General features: G+C 38.0%; 1 protein-coding gene across 1 annotated transcript in view; it reads left to right on the top strand.

The window, feature by feature from the left end:
* LOC107719281 (structural maintenance of chromosomes protein 6-like) overlaps window positions 1–19,074 on the top strand; it is a 35,488-nt gene extending 16,414 nt beyond the window's left edge. The window contains exons 12-20 of the mRNA XM_016526674.1: window positions 2,130–2,218; window positions 2,319–2,426; window positions 13,833–13,860; window positions 13,951–14,031; window positions 14,108–14,278; window positions 16,173–16,310; window positions 16,393–16,538; window positions 18,038–18,163; window positions 18,933–19,074. Coding sequence (XP_016382160.1) covers window positions 2,130–2,218; window positions 2,319–2,426; window positions 13,833–13,860; window positions 13,951–14,031; window positions 14,108–14,278; window positions 16,173–16,310; window positions 16,393–16,538; window positions 18,038–18,163; window positions 18,933–19,074 — 1,029 coding nt within the window. The remainder of the gene's footprint in view (window positions 1–2,129; window positions 2,219–2,318; window positions 2,427–13,832; window positions 13,861–13,950; window positions 14,032–14,107; window positions 14,279–16,172; window positions 16,311–16,392; window positions 16,539–18,037; window positions 18,164–18,932) is intronic.
* The last annotated feature ends 3,396 nt before the right edge of the window (window positions 19,075–22,470 follow it).

Below are 22,470 nucleotides of genomic sequence, written 5' to 3'. Positions count from 1 at the left end.
TATACAGCATTAAATTAAGATAAATAAAGTTTGGTTCTACACCAGAAACACAAACTATCTATTATGCTTACAAAAAAACATCTTAAAATATAAATAGAAGTACAATTAGCATCAAGCCACATTTGAAAATGTATGTAATTATTAGTGTATATGCTTAAAACCCACTTTAAACCATCATCGAGTGCTTGTAATAACTTCCGATTGTGATCTATAGTTGATTTTGATTCTATAATAGAATATGCACACAGAATAGGCAGACATGCACTCTTTGTAGGCTATGTTTAATAACGCCACACTGCTTATTGTCATAAACATCCTTTATGGTTATAAAAATACCATTTGCTGTATACAAAACACATACAGAAAATATATTGCCATAATCATATGTCTACTTGCTTTGATATTTCATGTATAGAAAAATGTTTCACTCGATTTTTTTAATACGTAATATCTAGAGAGTAAACGCTTTCTGACTCAATACTCGCGCACGTGGAAGAAAACGGACACTCCAGATCACAATACAGTGGCGAATTAATATAAATTATATTAAGAACGTGAGAATAAATCTGTTTTCAGATACCAAAGATAACAAGAACTCGGCATCCATTCTCTTCTCTCTCTCGGGATACTCTTCTTCTGTGTTTGTTTACACTGGTTTTCGAAACGGCGCCACCACTCTTGCCTTTTTGTGCAACAGCAGCTGCTCCAAGCATGTGATCTAAGCTCAAATCTGATTGGACGGCCTGTGTTTTTGCTTTGCGAAACTGAAAAGATTTGTCGGACTGGTTCGGAAAAAAACATTCGCATTTTCGGTGTGCTAATGTATTCGGTCTATGTGGAAGCATCCATAGGAATCTGTTGTTTTATTCCAGTGTGTCATCGCGTCCGATATTCGTTTCGCTTTTTTGCGCTCTGTGTGGAAAGGCCTTAAAGGGGTCATATGATGCTGCTAAAAAGAACAGTATTTTCGTTTGGGCGGCGTTATGCAAATCTTCTCACATCGTGACGTAGACATGTGGGGTGTGTTAGAACGAGCCGTTTTAGGTAGGCGTGGCTGACTCTTAACTTTTATAAAGAATATCTCTTTGGATTTGAGACTTTAGTCTTTGCAACTTTACAGATCTTCTTTATGCACCAAGAGCTTGTAACACTCCAAAGAGAAAGGAAAAATTGAAATCGCATCATATGACCCCTTTAAGAAGGGAAATGGGAAATTTTGGGCCAGTTTTACTAACAGCTTGCGCCAGCGCAAACCGTCTTTCGGCGTTAAAATTTTACTGTCAGGTTTTACTAAAGACAGCAGTGATGAATTAGTGCTGAAAAGGCGTGGACACAGTTATTTTTGCGCTTGACCTTATTGAATATGTATTTGTAGAAGTTTCCCTTTCAGACGCAAAATTTATGGGAGGAAAGTATTTAAATGAATCACGCAACGCGTTTTACTAACGTTTGCGCTCGTCAAATTACTGCCATTTGCTTAACGCCCCAAAAAAGCATGTCCTAAACTATTTTGCGCTTGAAATGGCTGCAATTATTGTTGCTAGAGGAGGCACCGCACAGAACAGAGAGCTAGGATAGAAGGGAGAGGATTTTTTCCACACGTATTCATTTATTTTGAATGCCAGAAGAACACATTATGCGAACATATCGTTTGCCAAGACATGTTATTTTTAATTTGCTTCAGGAAATAAAAGACGACTTGGAACCAGGGCCGTCCTTAGGGGGGTGCAACTGGTGCGTTCGCACCGGGGCCCGCGTTTGAAGGGGGACATGACATAACACCCCCCTCCCCCTCCCGGAACCCAATCACGAACGGACCGCGGGGGCCCCGCAATACCAGGTCTATCAAAGCTTCAAGCAAACCTTCATTTTTTTGACCTACGGATCTTTTCAATGTTGCGACTACGCTAATTTGGGCTGCGCTTGGTATATTGCGTTGGTCGATATGTAAATGAGATGTTGCATCTGTGTTCTTTAATTTGCGCGTTGTTAGTAAATCACCCGCAGAAATTTCCCCTCCCATCGGCGCTGTTTTGGAATTGCACTCTCGCGCTAATTTGGCCAGTAAAGCTGGCCCTTTATATGCTCAATTCTCAGTGCTTTTTGTTTTTCATTTTTTCTTGGTTTAGGCTAGTCTTCATCGTAAAAAGACTAACTTGAGAGACCTTGAAAAGGATAAAGATCAGCTTAACAAGCGGATCCGAGAACTCAAACACAGGTACTTCAAAAGTGTATCGAAAGGAAACAACGTTACGTAACATTATCCTTGTACCATTTCCAGCTGTTTCATTATGACCCAACCCCTCCTCTCTGTCCAGCATAAGTCAGACGAAGTCAGCTGACACTCATGCTCGTGTGGAGAAGTTGAATCACATTCAGGCTGAGCTGGAACAACTACTAGCTAAAGACAGACGGGGTAAAATGAGGTTAGTACAGCTGTTGGTAAAAGTCTTTTCTATACACAGGGATCCCACTATGATTAGGGCTGTTGTGATTCGTCGATTCTATTTGAGTATTCGATTTTTTAAAAATCCCCAATTTCATTTTGCCCGCGTCGACTAACCGGCAGTATACCGGAAGTGAGATTCCACGGACCGCGCATTCTATGAATCTATGAAACGCATTATTAGACTGTTTTCCAAGGCTGCGTGATATATTAACCCATTTAAAAAACATAATTAAGCATACTGTTATTGTGAATTCACAAATCTGTGATTCCATTAAATAAATATATGCAATGCAGGTTTTTGAATTACTGAAATAAATGAACTTTTCCACGACATTCTAATTTATTGAGATGCACCTGTATATGCGCTTTAATTATTTACATGCGTGTAGGTTACATGCGTGCTTGTCAGAGTGGCTCCGTTCACAGTTAATGCTGCTCCACACAAACTGTTATCATTTACATTACATTTACATTTAATCATTTAGTAGACGCTTTTATCCAAAGCGACTTACAAATGAGGAGAACAATAGAAGCAATCAGACCAACGAGAGAACAACAGTATACAAGTGCTAAGACAAGTCTTAGTTAGTCTAGCACAGTACACGTAGCTAGGTTTTTTTTATATAAATAGAATGGAATAGAATAGGTAAGTGCTAGTATTAGTTGGTCAGGTGCTGGCGAAAAAGATGTGTCTTTAGATGTTTTTTGAAAATGGCTAAAGACTCAGCTGTTCGAATTGAGATAGGCGGGACGTTCCACCAGCTGAGCACAGTCCAGGAAAAGGTCTGTGAGAGTGATTTGGTACCTCTTTGGGATGGCACCACAAGGCGTCGTTCACTTGCAGAACGCAAACTTCTGGAGGGCGCATAAGTTTGAACTAGTGAGTTTAGTTCATAGCGGGTTCATTTGCATGTGTGGAGCGTATCAAACTCCATCTCTGCATATTGTTGTGAGTTTGGGTTTATTATAACGTTCATCTGGAAGCACAACGTGCGCCATTTCATCAGATTTGTAAAGCAATTAATTTATAAACCTAAGCAAACTCAGGAGAATACATATTGCGATTTCAAAATAAAAGTTTAACCCCTCACTCACGTTTACACGTTTTGATGTCCACATATTCAAGAAATTAAAGTGGCTATAGCATTTCTGTCATAATTGAAATGGCCAAATATTAAAGATTAAGTGGACATTTGAATTAAATGATGTTTGGTCAATTTTAAACAAGGATTAGATCGGTAAAGTGTAAAACAATCGTCAGGCAGTTGGCGCCCTCTGCAGGCCTTTGTTGTAATGCGCAATGTACATTAGCTCGATTGTTTATAATACATTATGTATTTTAAAGGGTTAGTTCACCCAAAAATGAAAATTAACCTGTGTTTTAACCTGTGACTTTCTTCTTTCAGACGAATCCAATCGGAGTTATATTAAAAATTGTCCTGGCACTTCTAAGCTCTATCATTGTAGTGGGCATTAAAGGGGTCATATTACGTTGCTAAAAAAGAACATTATTTTGTGTATTTGGTGTAATGAAATGTGTTTATGCGGTTTAAGGTTAAAAAAACACATTATTTTCCACATACTGTACATTATTGTTGCTCCTCTATGCCCCGCCTTTCTGAAACGCGTCGATTTTTACAAAGCTCATCGTTCTGAAAAGCGAGGTGTGCTCTGATTGGCCAGCTATCCAGTGCATTGTGATTGGCCGAATTCCTCAAGTGTGTGACGGAAATGTTACACCCCTTACCATACTGTGATGCCGTGTCATAGACTGTAAATGAACTGATTTCTAGTTGTGTCCTCTTTTGGAAGACCAAACAAAGTAGTTTCGCTCTCACAATGAAACACAGCGTCTCCACGACATGGCGGCAGCAACACTCCAAAGAGAAAGGAAAACTTGAAATCGCACCATATGACCCCTTTAAATAAAGCGCGCGCACCCGTAATAAAACGTGCCTCACACGGCTCCGTGGGGGTGAATGAAGGCGAATCCTGTTGCGAATCCATGCGTTTTTGTCAGAACAATATCCATATTTCAAACGTAATAAACACTTTTCTATCACTTCCGCTATCTGTCATACGCGGAAGCAGTTCCGGCAGATGACGTAGGACGTCGGCGTTGCGTGATTAGTGAAGAATGCGGAGCGCCGGTCATGAATTAGAAGCACAAAACGAGGATTTGTAAAGAAAAATGTCAGAGGATTTCGATATAAGCCATGAGGAGACTGGTTTTCCTTTGCTAAAGTAAGAAAACTTTGCTTCCTTAAACAAACGTGTGAGACTAGCATATCTCAGAGACGCTCGCATAAAGCATTCGTCCTACATCATCCGCCGGAACGCTTCCGCATACGACAGTCAGCAGAAGTGAGAGAAAAGTGTTTATTACGTTTGAAATATGGATAATTTTCTAACAAAAACGCATGGATTCGCTACAGGAGGCCTTTATTCATACCCCGGAGCCGTGTGAGGCATGTTTTATTACGGATATGCGCGCGCTTTATATAACATGTTTTGGACTGTTAAAGAGAAACACCCGCCCACTACAATGATACAGCTTAGAAGTGCCAGTGAATTTTTAATACAACTCCGATTGGATTCGTCTGAAAGAAGAAAGTCATATACACCTAGGATGGCTTGAGTGTGAGTAAAACACTTGAACAGTTTTGTTCAATAAAACCATATGATTACTTGCTTTTGATAGGGTGAAGTCAGCAAAATTGGGACACTTTTTGGTAAACTGTGTATTAAAAACAAATAAATCTATTCTACCAACACTATTTATTCTTTAAAGTTCCCCTATTATTTTTGAATAATAAGTGAGTATTACGTTTTGAATATGGATATTTTTCTTACAAAAACGCATCGATTCGCTACAGGAGGCCTTTGTTCACCCCCCGGAGCTGTGTGAGACACTTTTTTTTGTGGAAGGGTTTAAGTTCTGCATAATTAAGGGCGTGGTCACTTGAGTGACAGGTGGATTGCCGCTGCTGTCACCGCTACGGGTGACGTCACGGACACTACGTCCATGTTTTTATACAGTCTATGGGTAAAATAGCTGTTTCCCCGGAAACGGCTGTACACAAAGCAGGAAAATTAAATCGACCAATCGGACCAATCACCGCAGATTAGCGTCACGCAAACGAGGGGTTTGGAAAAATTAATCACTGAGCGAATCGTTTGGGAGTCGTTGAGCAAATAAGGTAAAAATAAATGCATATTATAAGACAATGAAAGTGTTTTTTGACCTTGCATGCATGTGAACCTGTTGTTGGGGACTCCCAAAACCAAAATATGAACCTTTCATAACCCATAATAGGGGCACTTTAAACAAATTCTCTTTAAACAAAGTCTCTTGTATCTCCCAGTATGTTTTTTGAAAGAATATTGGTTATTATTTTAAACATGCAGAGATTCAAAAATGTTAAGCACCCATTTCTTTTCTTCAGGCTTTTTTAGGTAAATTGGGACACTGCGTCTGGTAAAGTGGGACACACATTTTTATCTAGTCTGTGCTTACAAAATACTATTTCCTACAGCAGGACATTGTACAAATAATCTTTTGCAATAGAAAATCTTCAGAGTTTAAAAGAATAACTTCATAAAAATATTAATATTAGTGGATTGTGCTATTGACTGTGAACTCATAACCACCTAACGCTTATTGAATTAAAACACTTCAACAGAAGCATACATTTAAAGAATTATTAAAGCACTCCAACAAAAGTGCAAATGTAAGCATTTAAAACACTCCAACAGAAGGACAAAAACAAAGAATTGAATCACTTAAACAGAAATACAGTGTAGTGTAAAAATTTTGCCATTTCATATATGATGTGCCTGCTCCTGTGTGTGTACTGTGTTTGTATCCAACTGTCAGTGGATACTCTCCAAAATGGCGCTACGGTGACGCAGAGGAGACGAATTTTTGAATAAAGTCATTATTTTTCTTTTTGCGTACAAAAAGTATTCTCGTCGCTTCATTAAATTCAGATTGAACCACTGATGGCAGATGGACTATTCTGACGATGTCTTGCATTGCCCCCCTGAAAGAATTTGTGCCCCCTCAGTTTACTTAACAAACTATAATTGTTTAAACCATTAATAGATCATTTATTGGCGGAGCATGGGCACACTGTCTGAGTGCATAAAGTTGTGTTCCGTTTGCACAGATCAACGCCTGACTTAAAGCAGCTTGCATGTCATCAAAGCAGGCTACCGCAAGAGCGATTCGCAAGCAGACGCTGATTACGGTCATCGCAGATTCTCCAGCCCGGCTGCACAAGCTCTGATGAGGACAGCTAATTCTCTATTTACCAGACTCACTGTATTTCATGTCGTGCTTCGATAGGATTACAAACTCTTTTATATTAATAATGCTATAGCGTATTGTGTCATGTTTATCAAAATAGAACAGAATAGAAAAAGTAATTTACACACAAAAATAGGCACATTGTTCTAGATTGTTCTCATTTTGCCAACATTTCTTTCATTATTCTTAAAAGAAATGTTAATTATGGTGGCCTGTATGAGAGCGGCATTAAAGTAATTATTTGTAAATATTTGTGGCTTTGAAACTGCTGGAAAATTTAAAGTGTAGGCCTACTTCAGTTCTCTGGTTGTTTTGCCATTTAGAGTTATTAAAGTTAATTAAAACTATTAAAAACATTTCTGTTAATTGAAATAAAGTTGAAATAAAATAACATAAATATAAGCAATTAGCCTATATGAACGGAGAAAAACTTAATAAAATCACACATATAAAATAAATAAATTGGCCTGGAGCACTGGAGTGATGTTCAAAGCATAATAAATAATAGTTTAGCATTCAAATATATCATGAATATGGAAATATTTCTGAGTGGATTCGTGCCGAATAAGAGAGCTAGGCTATGTGAGCCCAGCACCCATTTCAGTTTAGGCAGCAGTGAATTCGTTTTGGGTTGATGTTTGACTACTAGCCTATGTTTCATTATTTTTCTGAATACCGTTAAATGTAAAGGAATTGTGGAGTGAGAGGAACTAAAATAGCTTTTAGCTATGTTTAACTGTATTTGTAATGTAAACATTTGGTTTTATTTAAAGGCATTTTACATTAGGCTATTCATGAATGTAATAAAATGTGACTTGGCCATTACGCAGCCGGTTTTTTTTTTTGTTTCTCAAAACTGCAATTTTATAAAAGGTATGTTTAAACCATGCAGCAAACATTTTAAAATATCTTGAAAATTTTACTTTTTTAATTTTACTACTTAAAATTAGTCAACTTTTGTATGTGTGTGCGCGGGGCATCCGTGTCTGTTTGTCATTGCGCATTATAGTGGTGCCCCCCCCAAGTGGGATTTAAAAGCCCCCTCAGTTATGCCATCCTGGCGCCGGGCCTGGCTGTGGGTCTACGGCTAATTGTCAAGTTTTCATTGACTAAAACTAGACTAGAATACTTTAGATTTTCTTTGACTAAAACTAGACTAAAATGCTGAGACTTTGTCGACTAAAACTTCACTAAAACTAAATAGGATAAGGTTGACTAAATATGATAAAAACTAACAAGGACATTTAACACAGGACCTAAGACTAAGACTAAAATTGAAAATAGCTGACAAAATTAACACTACTTAATATTTACAGACACTAGTCCATATGTTTTGATTTAAGTGTACGTTACTTTTGATTTATCCATCCAAAAATATACAGTAAAATCTGTTTTAATGACTGGATTCTGCAATTCCGTCCCCGTTTGCCGCATCACGGAAATCATAGGGCCCTACAATTCAATTAATTTTAATTTAAACAAATAAAAATGATGTTTAGAAATATCTGGGAATTTTACAATTTTCATGCCTGGAAAAGTCGCACCATTCATTGATATTAGTCATGGATGTAAATAAAGAAATATGTAAACGGTATATCGTTTTTTTTTTTTGTTTTGTTTTGTTACATCAGCTAGAAATAAAGTCCCCATAGGGGTTTTTAAAGGGGTCATCGGATGCCCATTTTCCACAAGTTGATATGATTCTTTAGGGTCTTAATGAAAAGTCTATAAAATACTTTGGTTAAAATTCTCGATGGTAGTGTAAAAAACATCCTTTTTACCCTGTCAAAATCAGCTCTGTTTTCAGCACGCTGTTCTGGTCCATGATCTAAGGTAAGACGGCCTTGTCAAGAACTATCGGGGGAGCGGCCTGTGCAGAACTACGTCATTCTGACAGGAATCTCAGAACAGCCTGATTTGAGAAACGGGATTTTAAAATAGGGATTTAAAAAAAAAAACACTGGGTGGATTTTTATCATTATAGGGTGGATGTGCACACACACTTGCCAACACACATTTATGTTCAAACGACAACAAAAGTGAATTTTGCATCCGATGACCCCTTTAAAAAAGGTCTTCATTAAAAAGTTTTAAGCCTTGAACCAAACGTGGGGAAGTCGTGGCCTAATGGTTAGAGAGTCGGACTCGTAACCCAAAGGTTGCGGGTTCGAGTCTCGTACCGGCAGGGATTGTAGGTGGGGGGAGAGAATGTTCTCTCCCACCTTTCAATACCACGACTGAGGTACCCTTGAGCAAGGCCCCGAACCCCCAACTGCTCCCCGGGCGCCGCAGCAAAAAATGGCTGCCCACTGCTCCGGGTGTGTGTTCACGGTGTGTGTGTGTGTTCACTGCTGTGTGTGTGCACTTTGGATGGGATAAATGCAGAGCACTAATTCCGAGTATGGGTCACCATACTTGGCCACATGTCTTAAAAAATAAAATTAAAAAAAACTAGTGCTGTCAAAAAAATGTTTAATTTCGAATACTTGTCGAATTTAAAATAAAAATCCACATTTGAATGCAAAAATGTTGCATTCGAATTTTAGGTGTGCATTAAGGAGGCAGCCTTATCAGTGGAGCACGAGATCTTGTGGCTTCAACTGGACAGGATAACAAATACATTATAATGCAATGACACTTACATCGTCATTATAATGTATTTGTTATCCTGTCCAGTTGAAGCCACTAGATGCAGCACTGCTGTGTTGTTCATTAAAAATATTGCGTATTAAAAATTAGAGGTCGACTGATTGATCGGCTGGCCGATTAATCAGGCCGATATTTGCCATTTTTTAATTTATCGGCATGGGCCGATTGTGCTGCAAATTAGGCCTATTTATAGGCAGGTGCATCTGCGGGCAGCTAAGCGTTGTTGCAGAACGCCATACCGGAGAATCTCAGCAAAAACCGGAAAAACAATAAATTGAATTTTCTACCTATTAGATTGTGTTTTATTAACGTCTAGACAGGGCTGCACGATAAATATCGCACGATATTTAATGCGCATCTCGTCAGTAAAGCCGGTTCTGTAATCAGCGGTAAATCTCTAAACGTGCGTGCTTTCAGGTGGAGCAGCATTCACTACACAGAGCCGTTGTTCACCGACAAGCTGCGCAAAATATGATCGTGGTTTTGCGCAACTTGTCAGTGAACAACGGCTATTTAAATAAATTTAAATAAAACTTGTGTTTTTCATGCTTGACAAGTGGCCACGTACGACACAGAGATAGCTAACTACTACACTATATAGAAAAAGATAATAATTTCAGAAGCACAGATGTGATTCTGCAACCGAGCAGTTTTTTACAACTTTTACATAATTTCTGTATTTGCCCTTTGAAGCAAAAGGGAAACGCAAAAAAGAAATGCTCTGTCAGCAACCGAGGGTCTTTCATGCCATCCCCTGGCCATCAGCCAGCCCTGAGAGAACTATGGGTACACTTGACATCTATACACGATGCAACGAGCAATCTGTCTGTCAACACTGGACGTGACAGAGTTACAAGATGCCACAAAATCAATCAAAAATCACAGCCAATCAGAACAGCGTGTGGGCGGAGTATGTAGGACTGCGGTGTGTGTGTGACGTGAGCTCGCTGTCAGAGAGGAGAGAGAGAAAGCGCAGCTGATATCATTTTATCGATCCTGCGGGAAAGCGGATCTCTTCTATGAAATGAAGGGGGAAAATCGGCCAAACATATTGGCAAAAAAAATCGGCATCATATATCGGCCATCAGCTGCCCTGATTTCTAAATATCGACATCGGCCAGAGAAAAACCCATATCGGTCGACTTCTATTAAAAATATAAAAAAGTACTCTGTGATTGGCTTTCGGCGCTTTGTATTAAACTATGCATACATACATGATGCTGTTTTGTTTATAGTTGTTTAAGCAACTTAATTCATTATAATTGGTTTATAAACATTATTTTAAACATTATGCACTTTTTTCACAGATAGTCGTGTTATTTTATTGCTTTGAATAAACGTGCATTAGTAATATTTTGCTCGATGCACCCTCTTGTGGCCTCAGGAGAGAAGCCAAAAGCTGTTTCTCACCCTAACTGAAATTATGCATTTTAAATTCTAATATAATTCGAATTTTACATGTTTCAACATATTTTATTATTTCACACTGAGTATTTTAACTTATGCGCTGCAAGCCATGCATACAGCACTGGACATGGACAAATCTGGTAAGCAAAACAAGTACTTTAAAGGAATTCCTTTAGCTTATTGCCGTTACTGTGGCAGCCAAAAACAGCACAGCTTAACCCTGCGCACATTTTTATGTTTAGTTATACTGAAAAAGTTTCAATTCAGTCTATCTTTTTTACCCTGTTTTAACATGGATTTCTATGGAGACCGGCCATAGCTGTCGGACAAGATGGCGGATAGCAACGGCGACACATAATATCCACGTTCTGATTGGTCAGATCACCTGTCAATCAAGCTCTTTGCGAACGGCCCATTAGTTACCACAATTTAGGTCTTTAGTTTTTTTTCTAAATCCTTAACTTGGGACCGAAATTTCTACATGCAACATATTTTGACCTAAAGCATGGGGCCTAGCTAAGTGGCAACACCACCTTGTTTTACAGTCATAAATAAACGGATCTGATGGAAAAACAACAGACTACTTGAGGCGACAGAAGAATCATATCATTGGAATCACTTTCAGAATGATTATTTCCAGCTCATGAATGATAAAAACATTGACAGCTAATCAAAATCCAGCCAACTTAAAAAAAATCAAGCATTTAAAGCAGGATATGACAGAACTGCAACACACAATTATAAACTGATGGTCTGATGGTATGTCTGAGTGTGATACATCTTATCAGTAACATTAGAATCTGTTACTAGTTAACTTGTATCAACTACCCAGATCAACCTAGTAGCCATCTAGCAACAATTTAGATCACCTTAGCAGCACCATTTTTTTTCCTAAAGAATTTAGTATTTTTATTCGGCAAGGGCAAATTACATTGCTCAAAAAGTGATGATAAAATCATTCATAATCTTACAACATTGCAATTTCAAATAAATTTAATTTACATTTTAAATTTAATGTATTTATCAAAGAATCCTGGGAATAAAATGAATCATGGCTTCCACAAAAATATGAAGCATTACAACTGTTTTCAATGTTGATAATAATAATATATGTATCTTGTGCATCAGCATAATTTATTAAAAGAGAAAACAGTTATTTAAAAAAATTTTCATCAAATAAATGCAGTCTTGGTAAACTTAAGAGACTCTTTATTTAAAGGGGTGGTTGACGGTTATTTCACTTTTTTAACTTTAGTTAGTGTGTAATGTTGCTGTTTGAGCATAAGCAATATCTGCAAAGTTACAACACTGAAAGTTCAATGCAAACGGAGATATTGTCTTTTAAAATTATGGCAGTTTAATGTCTACAGTTACGGCTGATAGGGACTACAACGAGCTTCTTCCCAGGTTGGTGACATCACAAACCCTGAAATTTACATAAACCCCGCCCCCGGGAACATGCAACAAAGGGGAGAGGCCATGTTGTGCTTTAGGCCCTGTTTACTAGGGTTGTGTCGGTGAGGAAATTTTCCCACCGGTTAATCGGCGTGTGACAACACCGGTAATGCCGGTATCACCGCGGGGGCAGGTCATTCCCTCTTTTCCTCGCTTTCCTTCGCTTTTAAATAGCTTGTAAAAGCGATGTGCCCATAAATCTGATCTGTGATGCGACTGTCGTTCGGCACGCTGCATTGAGCAGCCGCATTCAGTTTTTAATTGTAGTGTCTGTTCTTTTACTGAACTAAATGATTTTTATTACTATAAAAAATCAAAACGACGGTGGGGGTCGGTGACGCGGTGAGCAAGTGATGTAACCGGTGTTGCGGCTTAACACCGGTATCACCGTCAACACCGTCTATCGCGGCAAGCCTACTGTTTACACTAGTGTGTTTTCGTTTTAAAATGAAAACAATCCTCGTCTACACTGGTTTCACTGCGTTTCAGAAACGATCTCCGTCCACACTACACAACCGAAAACGCATGTCACATGACCATTCATGCAAGTACAACCATAGATATGTATAGGTAGATTCCCTATTATTTAGATGGGGGGTCGCGTCTACGTGCGGTTGCCGTGGTAGCGAGCAATACTTGGTGTCAAACACTTCTTACTGTTACAAAATAAACGATTTACAAAAATGCTACAACGCAATCATGTATTCTGCTCTATTAAAGCTTTAATCAGGATAAAACCGTATATTAAAAGCTAACATAAGCAGTAGCATTTACAAGTAACAGCGTATCTAAAAGTACGAGACAACAACAAACAAAAAAAACTACTATTCTGAAACGTCCTGTAAGAGCCGTGCTTGCACAGGTTCTGCGCGATCCTCTTCACTAATATTCTCTGGGTCTCATTCGGGCTCAAATTGATAAGCAATATTGACGACGCCATTGTTTACAATATAACCGGAGCACGTGCCTCTGAGCTGAGGGGGCGTGACGTTTAGACACACACTAGGCGATTTAGCCAATCACAACACACTGAGCAAGCTAACCAATCTGAGCCCATTTCTGAGGGAAGGGCTTCATAAAACCAGGAAATGATCAGAGCGTTCATAGGAGAAGGGACAGCGGTGTAGAATAAAAGTAAATTATGTGAAACATAATACGTTTTTTTTTAAACAAAGCATTAACTCATGTTAGACTGCACCCCATAAACACAATCAAGCCTAGAAAAGAAAAAAAAAGCAGTCAACCACCCCTTTAACTTTTGAATGGTAACAGTTGAAATTTTTAAACTGTATCTTCTTTGTCAAGCCAACACTAATTCAACATGTCAAACCAACATTCAACATGATCATTTAATTGTGCATTGTCCAGCCTCCCATCTGCACTGAGACCTTGTCATTACCTTTTTTGTACCCCCATATTTTTGTTGTTATTTTATTTGGATGTTTTTCATTAATTTTGATGTTGGCTTGGATTTAGAATTCATATTCATGTGGACAGTTTTCTATTAATCTGATCAACAACCAAGAAAGATAAAACCTTTTTTTTTTTCTTTGTTCTTCGCAGTGCCTATGAAGACCACAGGAAAGCCCAGGTCATTAAATACCTGCCGTGCACAGACCACATCATAGCATTTTAACCAAATATGTTCTAATATGTATTTTTTGTTTATTTTGACTAACAGGAATGCTGTCGGAAACTTCAAGCAGAGCTGACAGAATTGCAAAGTGTTGAGGAACCTCACTCAGAAGATTTGAAACCTTTGGTAACAAACAGATTCACTCATTATAAAGATAAATGTTTCGGTGGGTTTCTGTGTCTAATTATGGCTCTGTGTTCAGGAAGAGGGCCTGGAGGAGCTCAGCAGCCGAATAAGTGTTTGTCGAGAGGAATTTGAAGCTGCGCGGAATCAGGTGCTGACACACAAGAGGGAATATGAGGAGGCTGAGCAGCTCTCCCGGCAGCAGAGGGAAGCTTTTAACAGCATCGCAGAGGAAGCTGAGCCGATTAAGATTAGAGAAGAAGCCAAGAGTGTATGTAACTAGGGCTGGGCGGTACTGGGTCGAGGCAGTACCGTTAATATCGATTAGGCCTGTCGCGATACTTAAATAACCGTCTAATCGTGATTATTTGATCTAAATAATTATTTACTGAACCCTTAAATTAATCACAATTATATAATGAAAGCCAGACAATTAATCGTGATAATCGGCATAATCGCCAAAGCCCTAAAACAGACAATTAATCGCAATAACGTGACTATTTTTAGACAATTAATCGTCAGCCAAATTTCATAATCGTGACAGCCCTAATATCGATATACAGTAGTTTGATACGAGCGCATCTGAAAAAAATATAGCGGAGGACACAGACTGAACTGCTGCAGAGAAAGTGCATAATACAATTTGTTCTAAATATGTGACAATCTTTATATGAAGGGCTTAAAAAAACTCGTAAGATATAGTAGCCTATAGTTTATAGTTTCAGTTAAAAGCGGCTCTGACAGAAAGGCTGTGTGTGCCGCTGACAGAGACGCGCTGTTTAATGAGTTTGAGATGTGCTGTTTTCCTAAATACATAACTTACATTTCACAGGTATATTCTCCATCTGTAAATGTTAGACAGCCAAGGAAATATTTCCATTTTGCTGTCAGAAGTGCATGAGCCTTCTGCTTTGTGATTCTCCGCTAAACTTCACAGACTTCATTTACCCCTTGTTTACCCTGCACAAGTCTGCGGCGCGTTACGGCTCTGGCGAGGTTTTGTTCCGTCCTCCACGCAGTGCCAATTCACACCTGAAGCGTTACAGAAGCGAAGCGACAGGATTCGCGAGACCACGTGATTTGCCTGTACAACGTTGTTTTTCTTGATTTTTTTTTTTTTGCTTGTTTGTTTTAACATGGTTGGCTAAATGTTGTTTTGTCCGGTTTAATTCTGTTTATTCCACTCCTACTACTCCTGCAATTAAACTCCTTTTTTGAATTGTCCTTGTAAAAAGGATTTGTGGGAGCAAGGATATAGTGATATGAAATACGATCGGGAGTCTGCACAGGGTGTTTATTTTAAAATCGACATGATTTTTTTAACTTTTATTTTGTATTTGCTGTGCGGCTTGGTTGCGGCGTCCGTCAAAAATAGCCTAGGCGCCTATCTTTAGCGAAGCTTCTGAAACAAATTTTTGTCTTTAGATTGCAATGTTACTGTAACAACGTTTGTAGGTCGGGAAGAAGGAGGCGGGAACCGGCAAACATTTAAACAAAACTTTAATAAAATAAACAAACACAAAATGAAAGTAAAGCGGCAGCCCCTCGCGGACGACTGCTGCACACAAAACACAAAATAAACTCCAGGCCTGGTCCTCTCTCGTCCAACACTGTCGTCACTCCTCCTTTTATCCTTCCGGAGCTCCTCCGTGAGACTCGAGACCGGTGAGTGGTGCAGGTGTCGTGCATTAGCATTTACTCCACCGGCCTCGCTCCGTTCCCACGGCTCTCGGCCCCGCCCCTCTCGTCACAGTTACAATGTTAGAATGTTATGTGATTTTAACCCTTTTTTGCACATAATATATGCCTACATTGTAACATTTACTTTATTTGTTTAGTTCAAATACAAAAGTGTAGACAATACCAAGATATATACCGTATACTGCAAATCAGCCAAAAAATACAGAGATATTAATTTTTGCTCATATCACCCAGCCCTATGTGTAACATCATCAGTGGACAGCTTTTAACCACCAGAGTCCTAATTCATCTTTGCTAATGTTTAAAAATAGCAGGCTGTCAAGCTTTAAAATAAGGATCATGAGCTTCAAGTTCACTACTGAACAGTCCACAACAGCACACATTCTTAATTATCAATGTGTGCAATCTAGTAAACAGTTTTGTTTTTACGTGATTGCTTGTAGGAGCAATTGAGCAACAGTGATCAGGAGTTGGAGAGGAGTAAACATCATAAAAAACACTATGAAGAGAAGCGGAAAGCCCATGTGGACATGATTGAGACACTAAAGAAGAACTTGAATGAGAAGGACCAGCTGTTACAGGTGACCAAACACTGATGTCTTACACTGATCCATTAGATATAAAGAGATTTCCGTTTGTTTGACTGAATCTATTTTTTGACAGGCTTCCATAGCGAGAGCCTTAGAAATTTGCCCCGAGCGCTTGGATGTGAGGAGAACAGCGAAGAGTTTGGACAGCGAGTTCAGCCGCCTCAGACACGAGATCAACACACAGCAAGACCAACAAGGACACAGAGACACTATCGTCAGGTACATAGACACAGTCTCCAGCTGTCAAACAAATGTGACCGGGTGGTATTTCACCCCAAAATCAAAAAAAAGAAACAAGAAATAAGATTTAATGTGAAGAAAAAAGAAACCTATTTTTAAGACCATATACAGGATTAGTTCACCCAAACATGAAAATTTGCTGAAATTTACTCACCTTCCGTACATCCAAGATGTGGATGAGTTTGTTTCTTCACTGTAAAAGATTTAGAGAAATTTAACATTACATCACCAATGGATCCTCTGCAGTGAATGGGTGCCGTCAGAATGAGAGTCCAAACAGCTGATAAAAACATCACAATAATCCATAAGTAATTCACACCACTCGTTCTATCAATTAATGTCTTGTGAAGTGAAAAGCTGTTAATTTAAAATTTTATTTAATTAAAAAAAAAAAAATCTATAATTGTTTTTTTAACATCAACGAGTGCTCTACCATAATGGACCTTTTTCACATTTCTGGGTTTCTCAGCAGCGGAAGTCGTCATAGTTGGGTTAACTTGAATAGTAGTGAATGGGAGAGTACCACAAATATATTTTTTGCCTTCCCATTTGCTCAAATAGCAAAAGAAAAACTCCACGATAGTGTTGTCATGAATTTCAATAAAAGGAAAAAAATTGAGAGAGACTGATAACTGCAGTCAGAAGAGAGAAAGATGTCAAATTTACCGTCCCTCCCATAGACGCTGCATTAGAAACACCCTCGCATTAGCGTTAACTGTTTTTTTGTCATTTGATGCAAAGGTGATATAATACAAAGAATAGTTATAAATGTAGATACATTTTTTTTTAAATACAAATATGAAAAACTTTCGAGGATTTATGAATGCTGATGACCGTTAAACATGTCATCACAGTCTTGTGAAAAGGGTCCATACTACTTTCTCAAGGGAAAGTCACCTCGTCTGAATCAAGAGAGAAATATGCATTTACAAGCTAAAACAGCCCAAAGCAATTCTAAACAAATATGTGGGTAGATTTTCATGTGAGATTCCAAAAGGAGATGGACTTTATTCCACTGGAGGAAGTGTTATTATGGATTATGGACTCTATTTTAGCCGGAGGCAATGGTATAAAGTTGAAACACTATAATGATGGATTTGTTTCTTATAAACATGCAGCTTTTTAACACCTTACTGTTTTTCCCTGACACATTCATAATCATAGCTTCTGCGGTGCACTGTGGCACGCTTTATGCGTGCACTTGAGAGCTTATTAGGCTTTGTAGGCAATTAAAGGCTAATTATAATGATTTAAATGGTTTATTAATAAACGTGCGATTAGTCGACTAATGATTCAAATGAACGACTACTAGTCGACCAAAAAAATCCTTAGTCGAGGGCAGCCCAAGTACTGACACAGTACCATGTAGGTATTTTCCCCTTGCCTCTATGAAGCGCATCTACATTGTTTATCATGCAGGTGGGGTGTATATGTTATGATGTTATAATGGTGAAGTTGTTGGTCATTGAATCTTCTAGGCAGTTCCATGAGGCGAAGGAAAACTTCAATAACATAGACCGACAGGTCAAGGGTCTGGAGGCTATCATCTGCCAGTTAACTGAGATCATAAAGCCCAAACACAACGTCTACGCTGAACTGAGAATGTAAGTTTCATTAGAGGCTCTTGTCTGATTCTCGCTGACTGATTTAAAATGTTTTCAAATAGATTGTTTTAATGTGTCTGAACTTCAGACCACCAATTCAATTGTCACAAATGAAACAGCCTTTGTTTGTCTGCTTTTGATATTTTAAGTCGCTCAAAGGAAAATCACTGTACGAGTTTTACTGAATTAAAAAAATTCCCTATTAAGGACAACGCAAGCGAATAGGGTAAAAAAAAAAGTCACCATACTTCCCCAGTTGATTGATTATATTAAGAATTGTGTTTTATATTACAAGTTTTTTGAAATGGTATGTTTAAAAATGCAAATAAGCCATTATTTAATTAAATATTTAACATTATAAACATTTCCATAACAGGAATCTGAACATTATATAAAGCCAGGTTCAAAATTCTTGTTTCATTTTGTTGACAGAGTTAAAGTTTTTTACATCAGGGATTTTAGATATCGTTTTATCACTCCATAAATCAGAAAATACTGTACTTTACATCAGCCAGAAAAAAAAAATCAGATGCACAAAGATAAAGTGCAGTAAAATAAGTTTTCTTTCCACTAGCCTGAAACAACATGTTACAAAAAGCCCAAAATCTCAGAATTGACCAGTGCATTCTAAAAACCAGTGGTTTTGCCTGTAGTGTCTTGCCTTAAAACAACAAGTTACAGTGGGACGTATCAAAGGGCTTGTCCATTTTAGTGCAGATTTTAAGGTACTGATGATAATGATGTAGGTTGTGTTTCTGTGTGTTTTCAGGTATCTTTCTGTACGCTGTAAGTACTACTTTGACTCAATGCTGTCTCAGAGAGGATACATAGGGAAGATGACCTTTGATCATAAGGATGAGACTCTCTCCATATCAGTAAGACTTTGCAAGATGATAACATCTTTGATGTAGTTGTTTTCTTGATGAACAAACACCGGATGCATGCATAGAGGCATGCAGTCTTGTATAATTTAATTTTGTTGAATAGCCTATGCTCTCAAAAATGTCCTTGGGGTCAGGATTTTACTCTACATGCAGTAATTGTGACTTTTTCAAGTCTTCTCTTGATTGTAGACTTTGACAGTGACATGTCTACCTCCTGGAGAGTGTTCTTCACTTGGCTGAATGTTGTGAAAGGGTTTTTCTTTACCATGGAGAGGATCCTCCGATCATCCACCACTGTTGTCCTCCGTGGATGTCTAGACCTTTTTATGTTGCTGAGCTCACTAGTGCTTTCTTTTTTACTCAGAATGTACCAAACTGTTGATTTGGCCACTCCTAATGTTCCTGCTATCTCTCTGATGGATTTGTTTTGTTTTTAAAGCCTAACAATTGTCTGTTTCACTTGTATGGAGAGATCCTTTGACCGCATGATGTGGGATCATTAAAGCTTAGAGTATGCACTTTAAGCCCACGTTCATTATATGACTTGAGTTTTGGTCAGCAGCTCAAATAATAAAAATTGTTCCTATTGCTTATAAATGAGTTTACTTGCAGCTTCAATTGTCATATCACACTCTCCGTGTATTAAATGTGAATTTCCCTGGTATCTAAAAAGTGATGGAGGACTTCTGAAGAATGAAATACACACTGAGTGCCAAGGAAATATAATTTACCGGGAAAACACCTTGTAAGTTCGTGTAACTGTTTTCTTAACCATTATTCAAAGGCTAAAAATCCTTGTTTTGGGGGAAAAGTTGCTTGAAAATGAAAAAGGCGCTTTAATTGAACATGTACACCTACCTTTACCTGTTTTTGGTAGCAATGTTTATTTGTTTGTGGCCAAATACTCGCTCCTGACGCGTGAGGCGCTGCTGCGCGCTCTTCACTACAGCAGCGCTGAACGCGTTTCAGTGATGAAATGATGTTTACCGTCAAGTGGCTCACACTGTCGCAAAACCGTGAGCTCTGCTGAAAACCGTTCGAAATGAAGGGGACACAGAACAACAACGCGAATTAAAGTTGTCAAATACTTCACGGGTCGACTCTCAGTTGGCATCTTGATCCACATGGCAACGTTCAACGGAGAAGGTACGTAAAGATATCATCTATATGTACAAAATCTCACAAAAACACTGTTTGGAACAGATTTTAAAAGAAATTCCTGTGCAACACAGGTAAATAATCACAACCATGATTCAAATATTGACGCTATTAAGTAGATAGATTAAAGAATTAAAGTCCCTTTTAGTATATAATACTAATAATGTTTAACAATTGTTTTTATTGTTGTATTTATTGCTCTACAGACATTGAAAGTTCATGTTACAATTTGATATAAGCCTATTTAATGTTTCTGATATATCTTACAATTTTATTTATATATATATATATATGGCAATCAAAGTTGTAATAATATAATAAACACATACACATTTATTGCTTGGTGTAAAAAGTGAAATATCTGCACTATATTGAGCGTAAAGATGTTTTATTTTTATTTCACATTTACATATAAAATAATTTATATATTTCATTTATAGATAGATAGATCATTTATATTCATATATATTAAATGTATTTATTGAATACTCTTTTTTTTTTTTTCCCCTATACAGTGCACAGCATAAATGAGTACACCCCCTCTGATTAAATATAAAAGATGTATTTTCTTAATGATCACTAATATAATTCATAGAAAGATGGCAAAATTGAAATGTATTAAACATTCTTAATAAAAACAGAAATACATGCCATTAATATCTGTAAAATAAGAAATTTAGCCAATTTTTTTTAAATGAAGGATTGCAGAATTTAGTACAACCTAGATTTAATTCAACCAAGTGTAATATTCTAGAATTTAATATGTCCTCCATAACTCTACACTGCTCTGACACTTCTTGGCACCGAGTGTACAAGTTCATGACAGATTTTCACATCTGTGCTGTTTAACTCCTGGAGGACGACCTCCTTAAATGCCCTGGTCTTTAATGGGGAGTGTTGCTCAGCTCGTCTCTACAGAATCTCTTACAGCAGCTCAAGAGTGTTAAGATTGAGTGAAATACATGTCCACTGAAGGATTTTCACCTTGGGAGAATGAATATCTTCATTGTCATGTTAAAAAAAAAATGCCCAACAATGCAGGGAATGAGGGGAGGGTAGCATCTTCAGTTTCAGGTTTATGTATTACATCACACAGTGGTGTGTGAATTCATGACAGCGTCGATAAAGTACAACTCCCTCGCACCTTCAGCACTCATACATCCCTATAGAAGAGCTTTACTACCACTGAATGCCACTGTGGGAACCAGGCACTTCTCTCTGTACTCCTCCTCTAGCAACACCAGAACATTTTGGACGCTGTTAGATCCGAAATGATTGAATTGGTCTCATGAGACCAGAGTATGGATTCCCAGAAGTCTATATTTTGTAAATATGGGCCTTGGAAAAAGCTAAATGAGTTTATGGTGCTTTGGCTACAGTCGGTAGTTCTGGTGTGGATAAACAAAAACTCACTCATCACTAAATGAAAGCTTAAAGTGAAGACCTGATTATTTCAGGGGCCTTTTCACAAGTCCATTGTTTTTGAATTTCTGTGTTACTTTGGCTATATTTTCACACTTAAACCAATAATTTGGTATTCCTCTTGTACCATTGTCCTCTTTTATGCTAAGAAATAAATCTCCTGACAGTTCTCTCTCAAGTGGTTTCATTGTTGTCAGCATTAAGTCTGAGTATGATTCAGTGGGCCATATAACACTTAATTATCAAGAAATTACTTACCTTTAACAGTTTTGGTTCAACATACTTACCGGTTGATCAATACTTGCCTTAACCTTACACCATAATTTTTTTTTTTAGTTTTATTTAGTAACTTTCAGGAGGGTGTACTCATTTTTGCAACACAACATTTTATCACTTTGATAAGAAAATGGTATTTTCTTGAATAATTTTAACATTCTTCTTTGGTAACTGATCAAGCAGACTTGCTGGAATATTATATTTAAAGGGGTCATCGGATGCCCATTTTCTACAAGTTGATATGATTCTTTAGGGTCTTAATGAAAAGTCTATAACATACTTTGGATAAAATTTCTCGATGGTAGTGTAAAAAACATCCTTTTTACCTTGTCAAACTCAGCTCTGCAGAAATCAACTCGTTTTTTGCATGTTGCTTTAAATGCTAATGAGCTCTGCTGACCCCGCCCCTCTCTTCTGTGGGGTGACGAACTGTGCTCTGAGAGACTGTTTACTTTAGCCGCGAAACTTGCTAACTAGCACATTATTAGGAACGGCGATTGCAAAGATTCATAAAAAACCCTTATACTCACTTCTGCTGAAAGTGAAGCTGGATCACGAATGATTCGC

The sequence above is a fragment of the Sinocyclocheilus rhinocerous genome, unplaced genomic scaffold (genome assembly GCF_001515625.1).
Source record: "Sinocyclocheilus rhinocerous isolate Xijiao unplaced genomic scaffold, SAMN03320098_v1.1 scaffold2138, whole genome shotgun sequence".
Taxonomy (NCBI): Eukaryota; Metazoa; Chordata; class Actinopteri; order Cypriniformes; family Cyprinidae; genus Sinocyclocheilus; species Sinocyclocheilus rhinocerous.
Note: the sequence above shows the minus strand (reverse complement) of the source record. Positions and strands in the feature narration are given on the sequence as shown.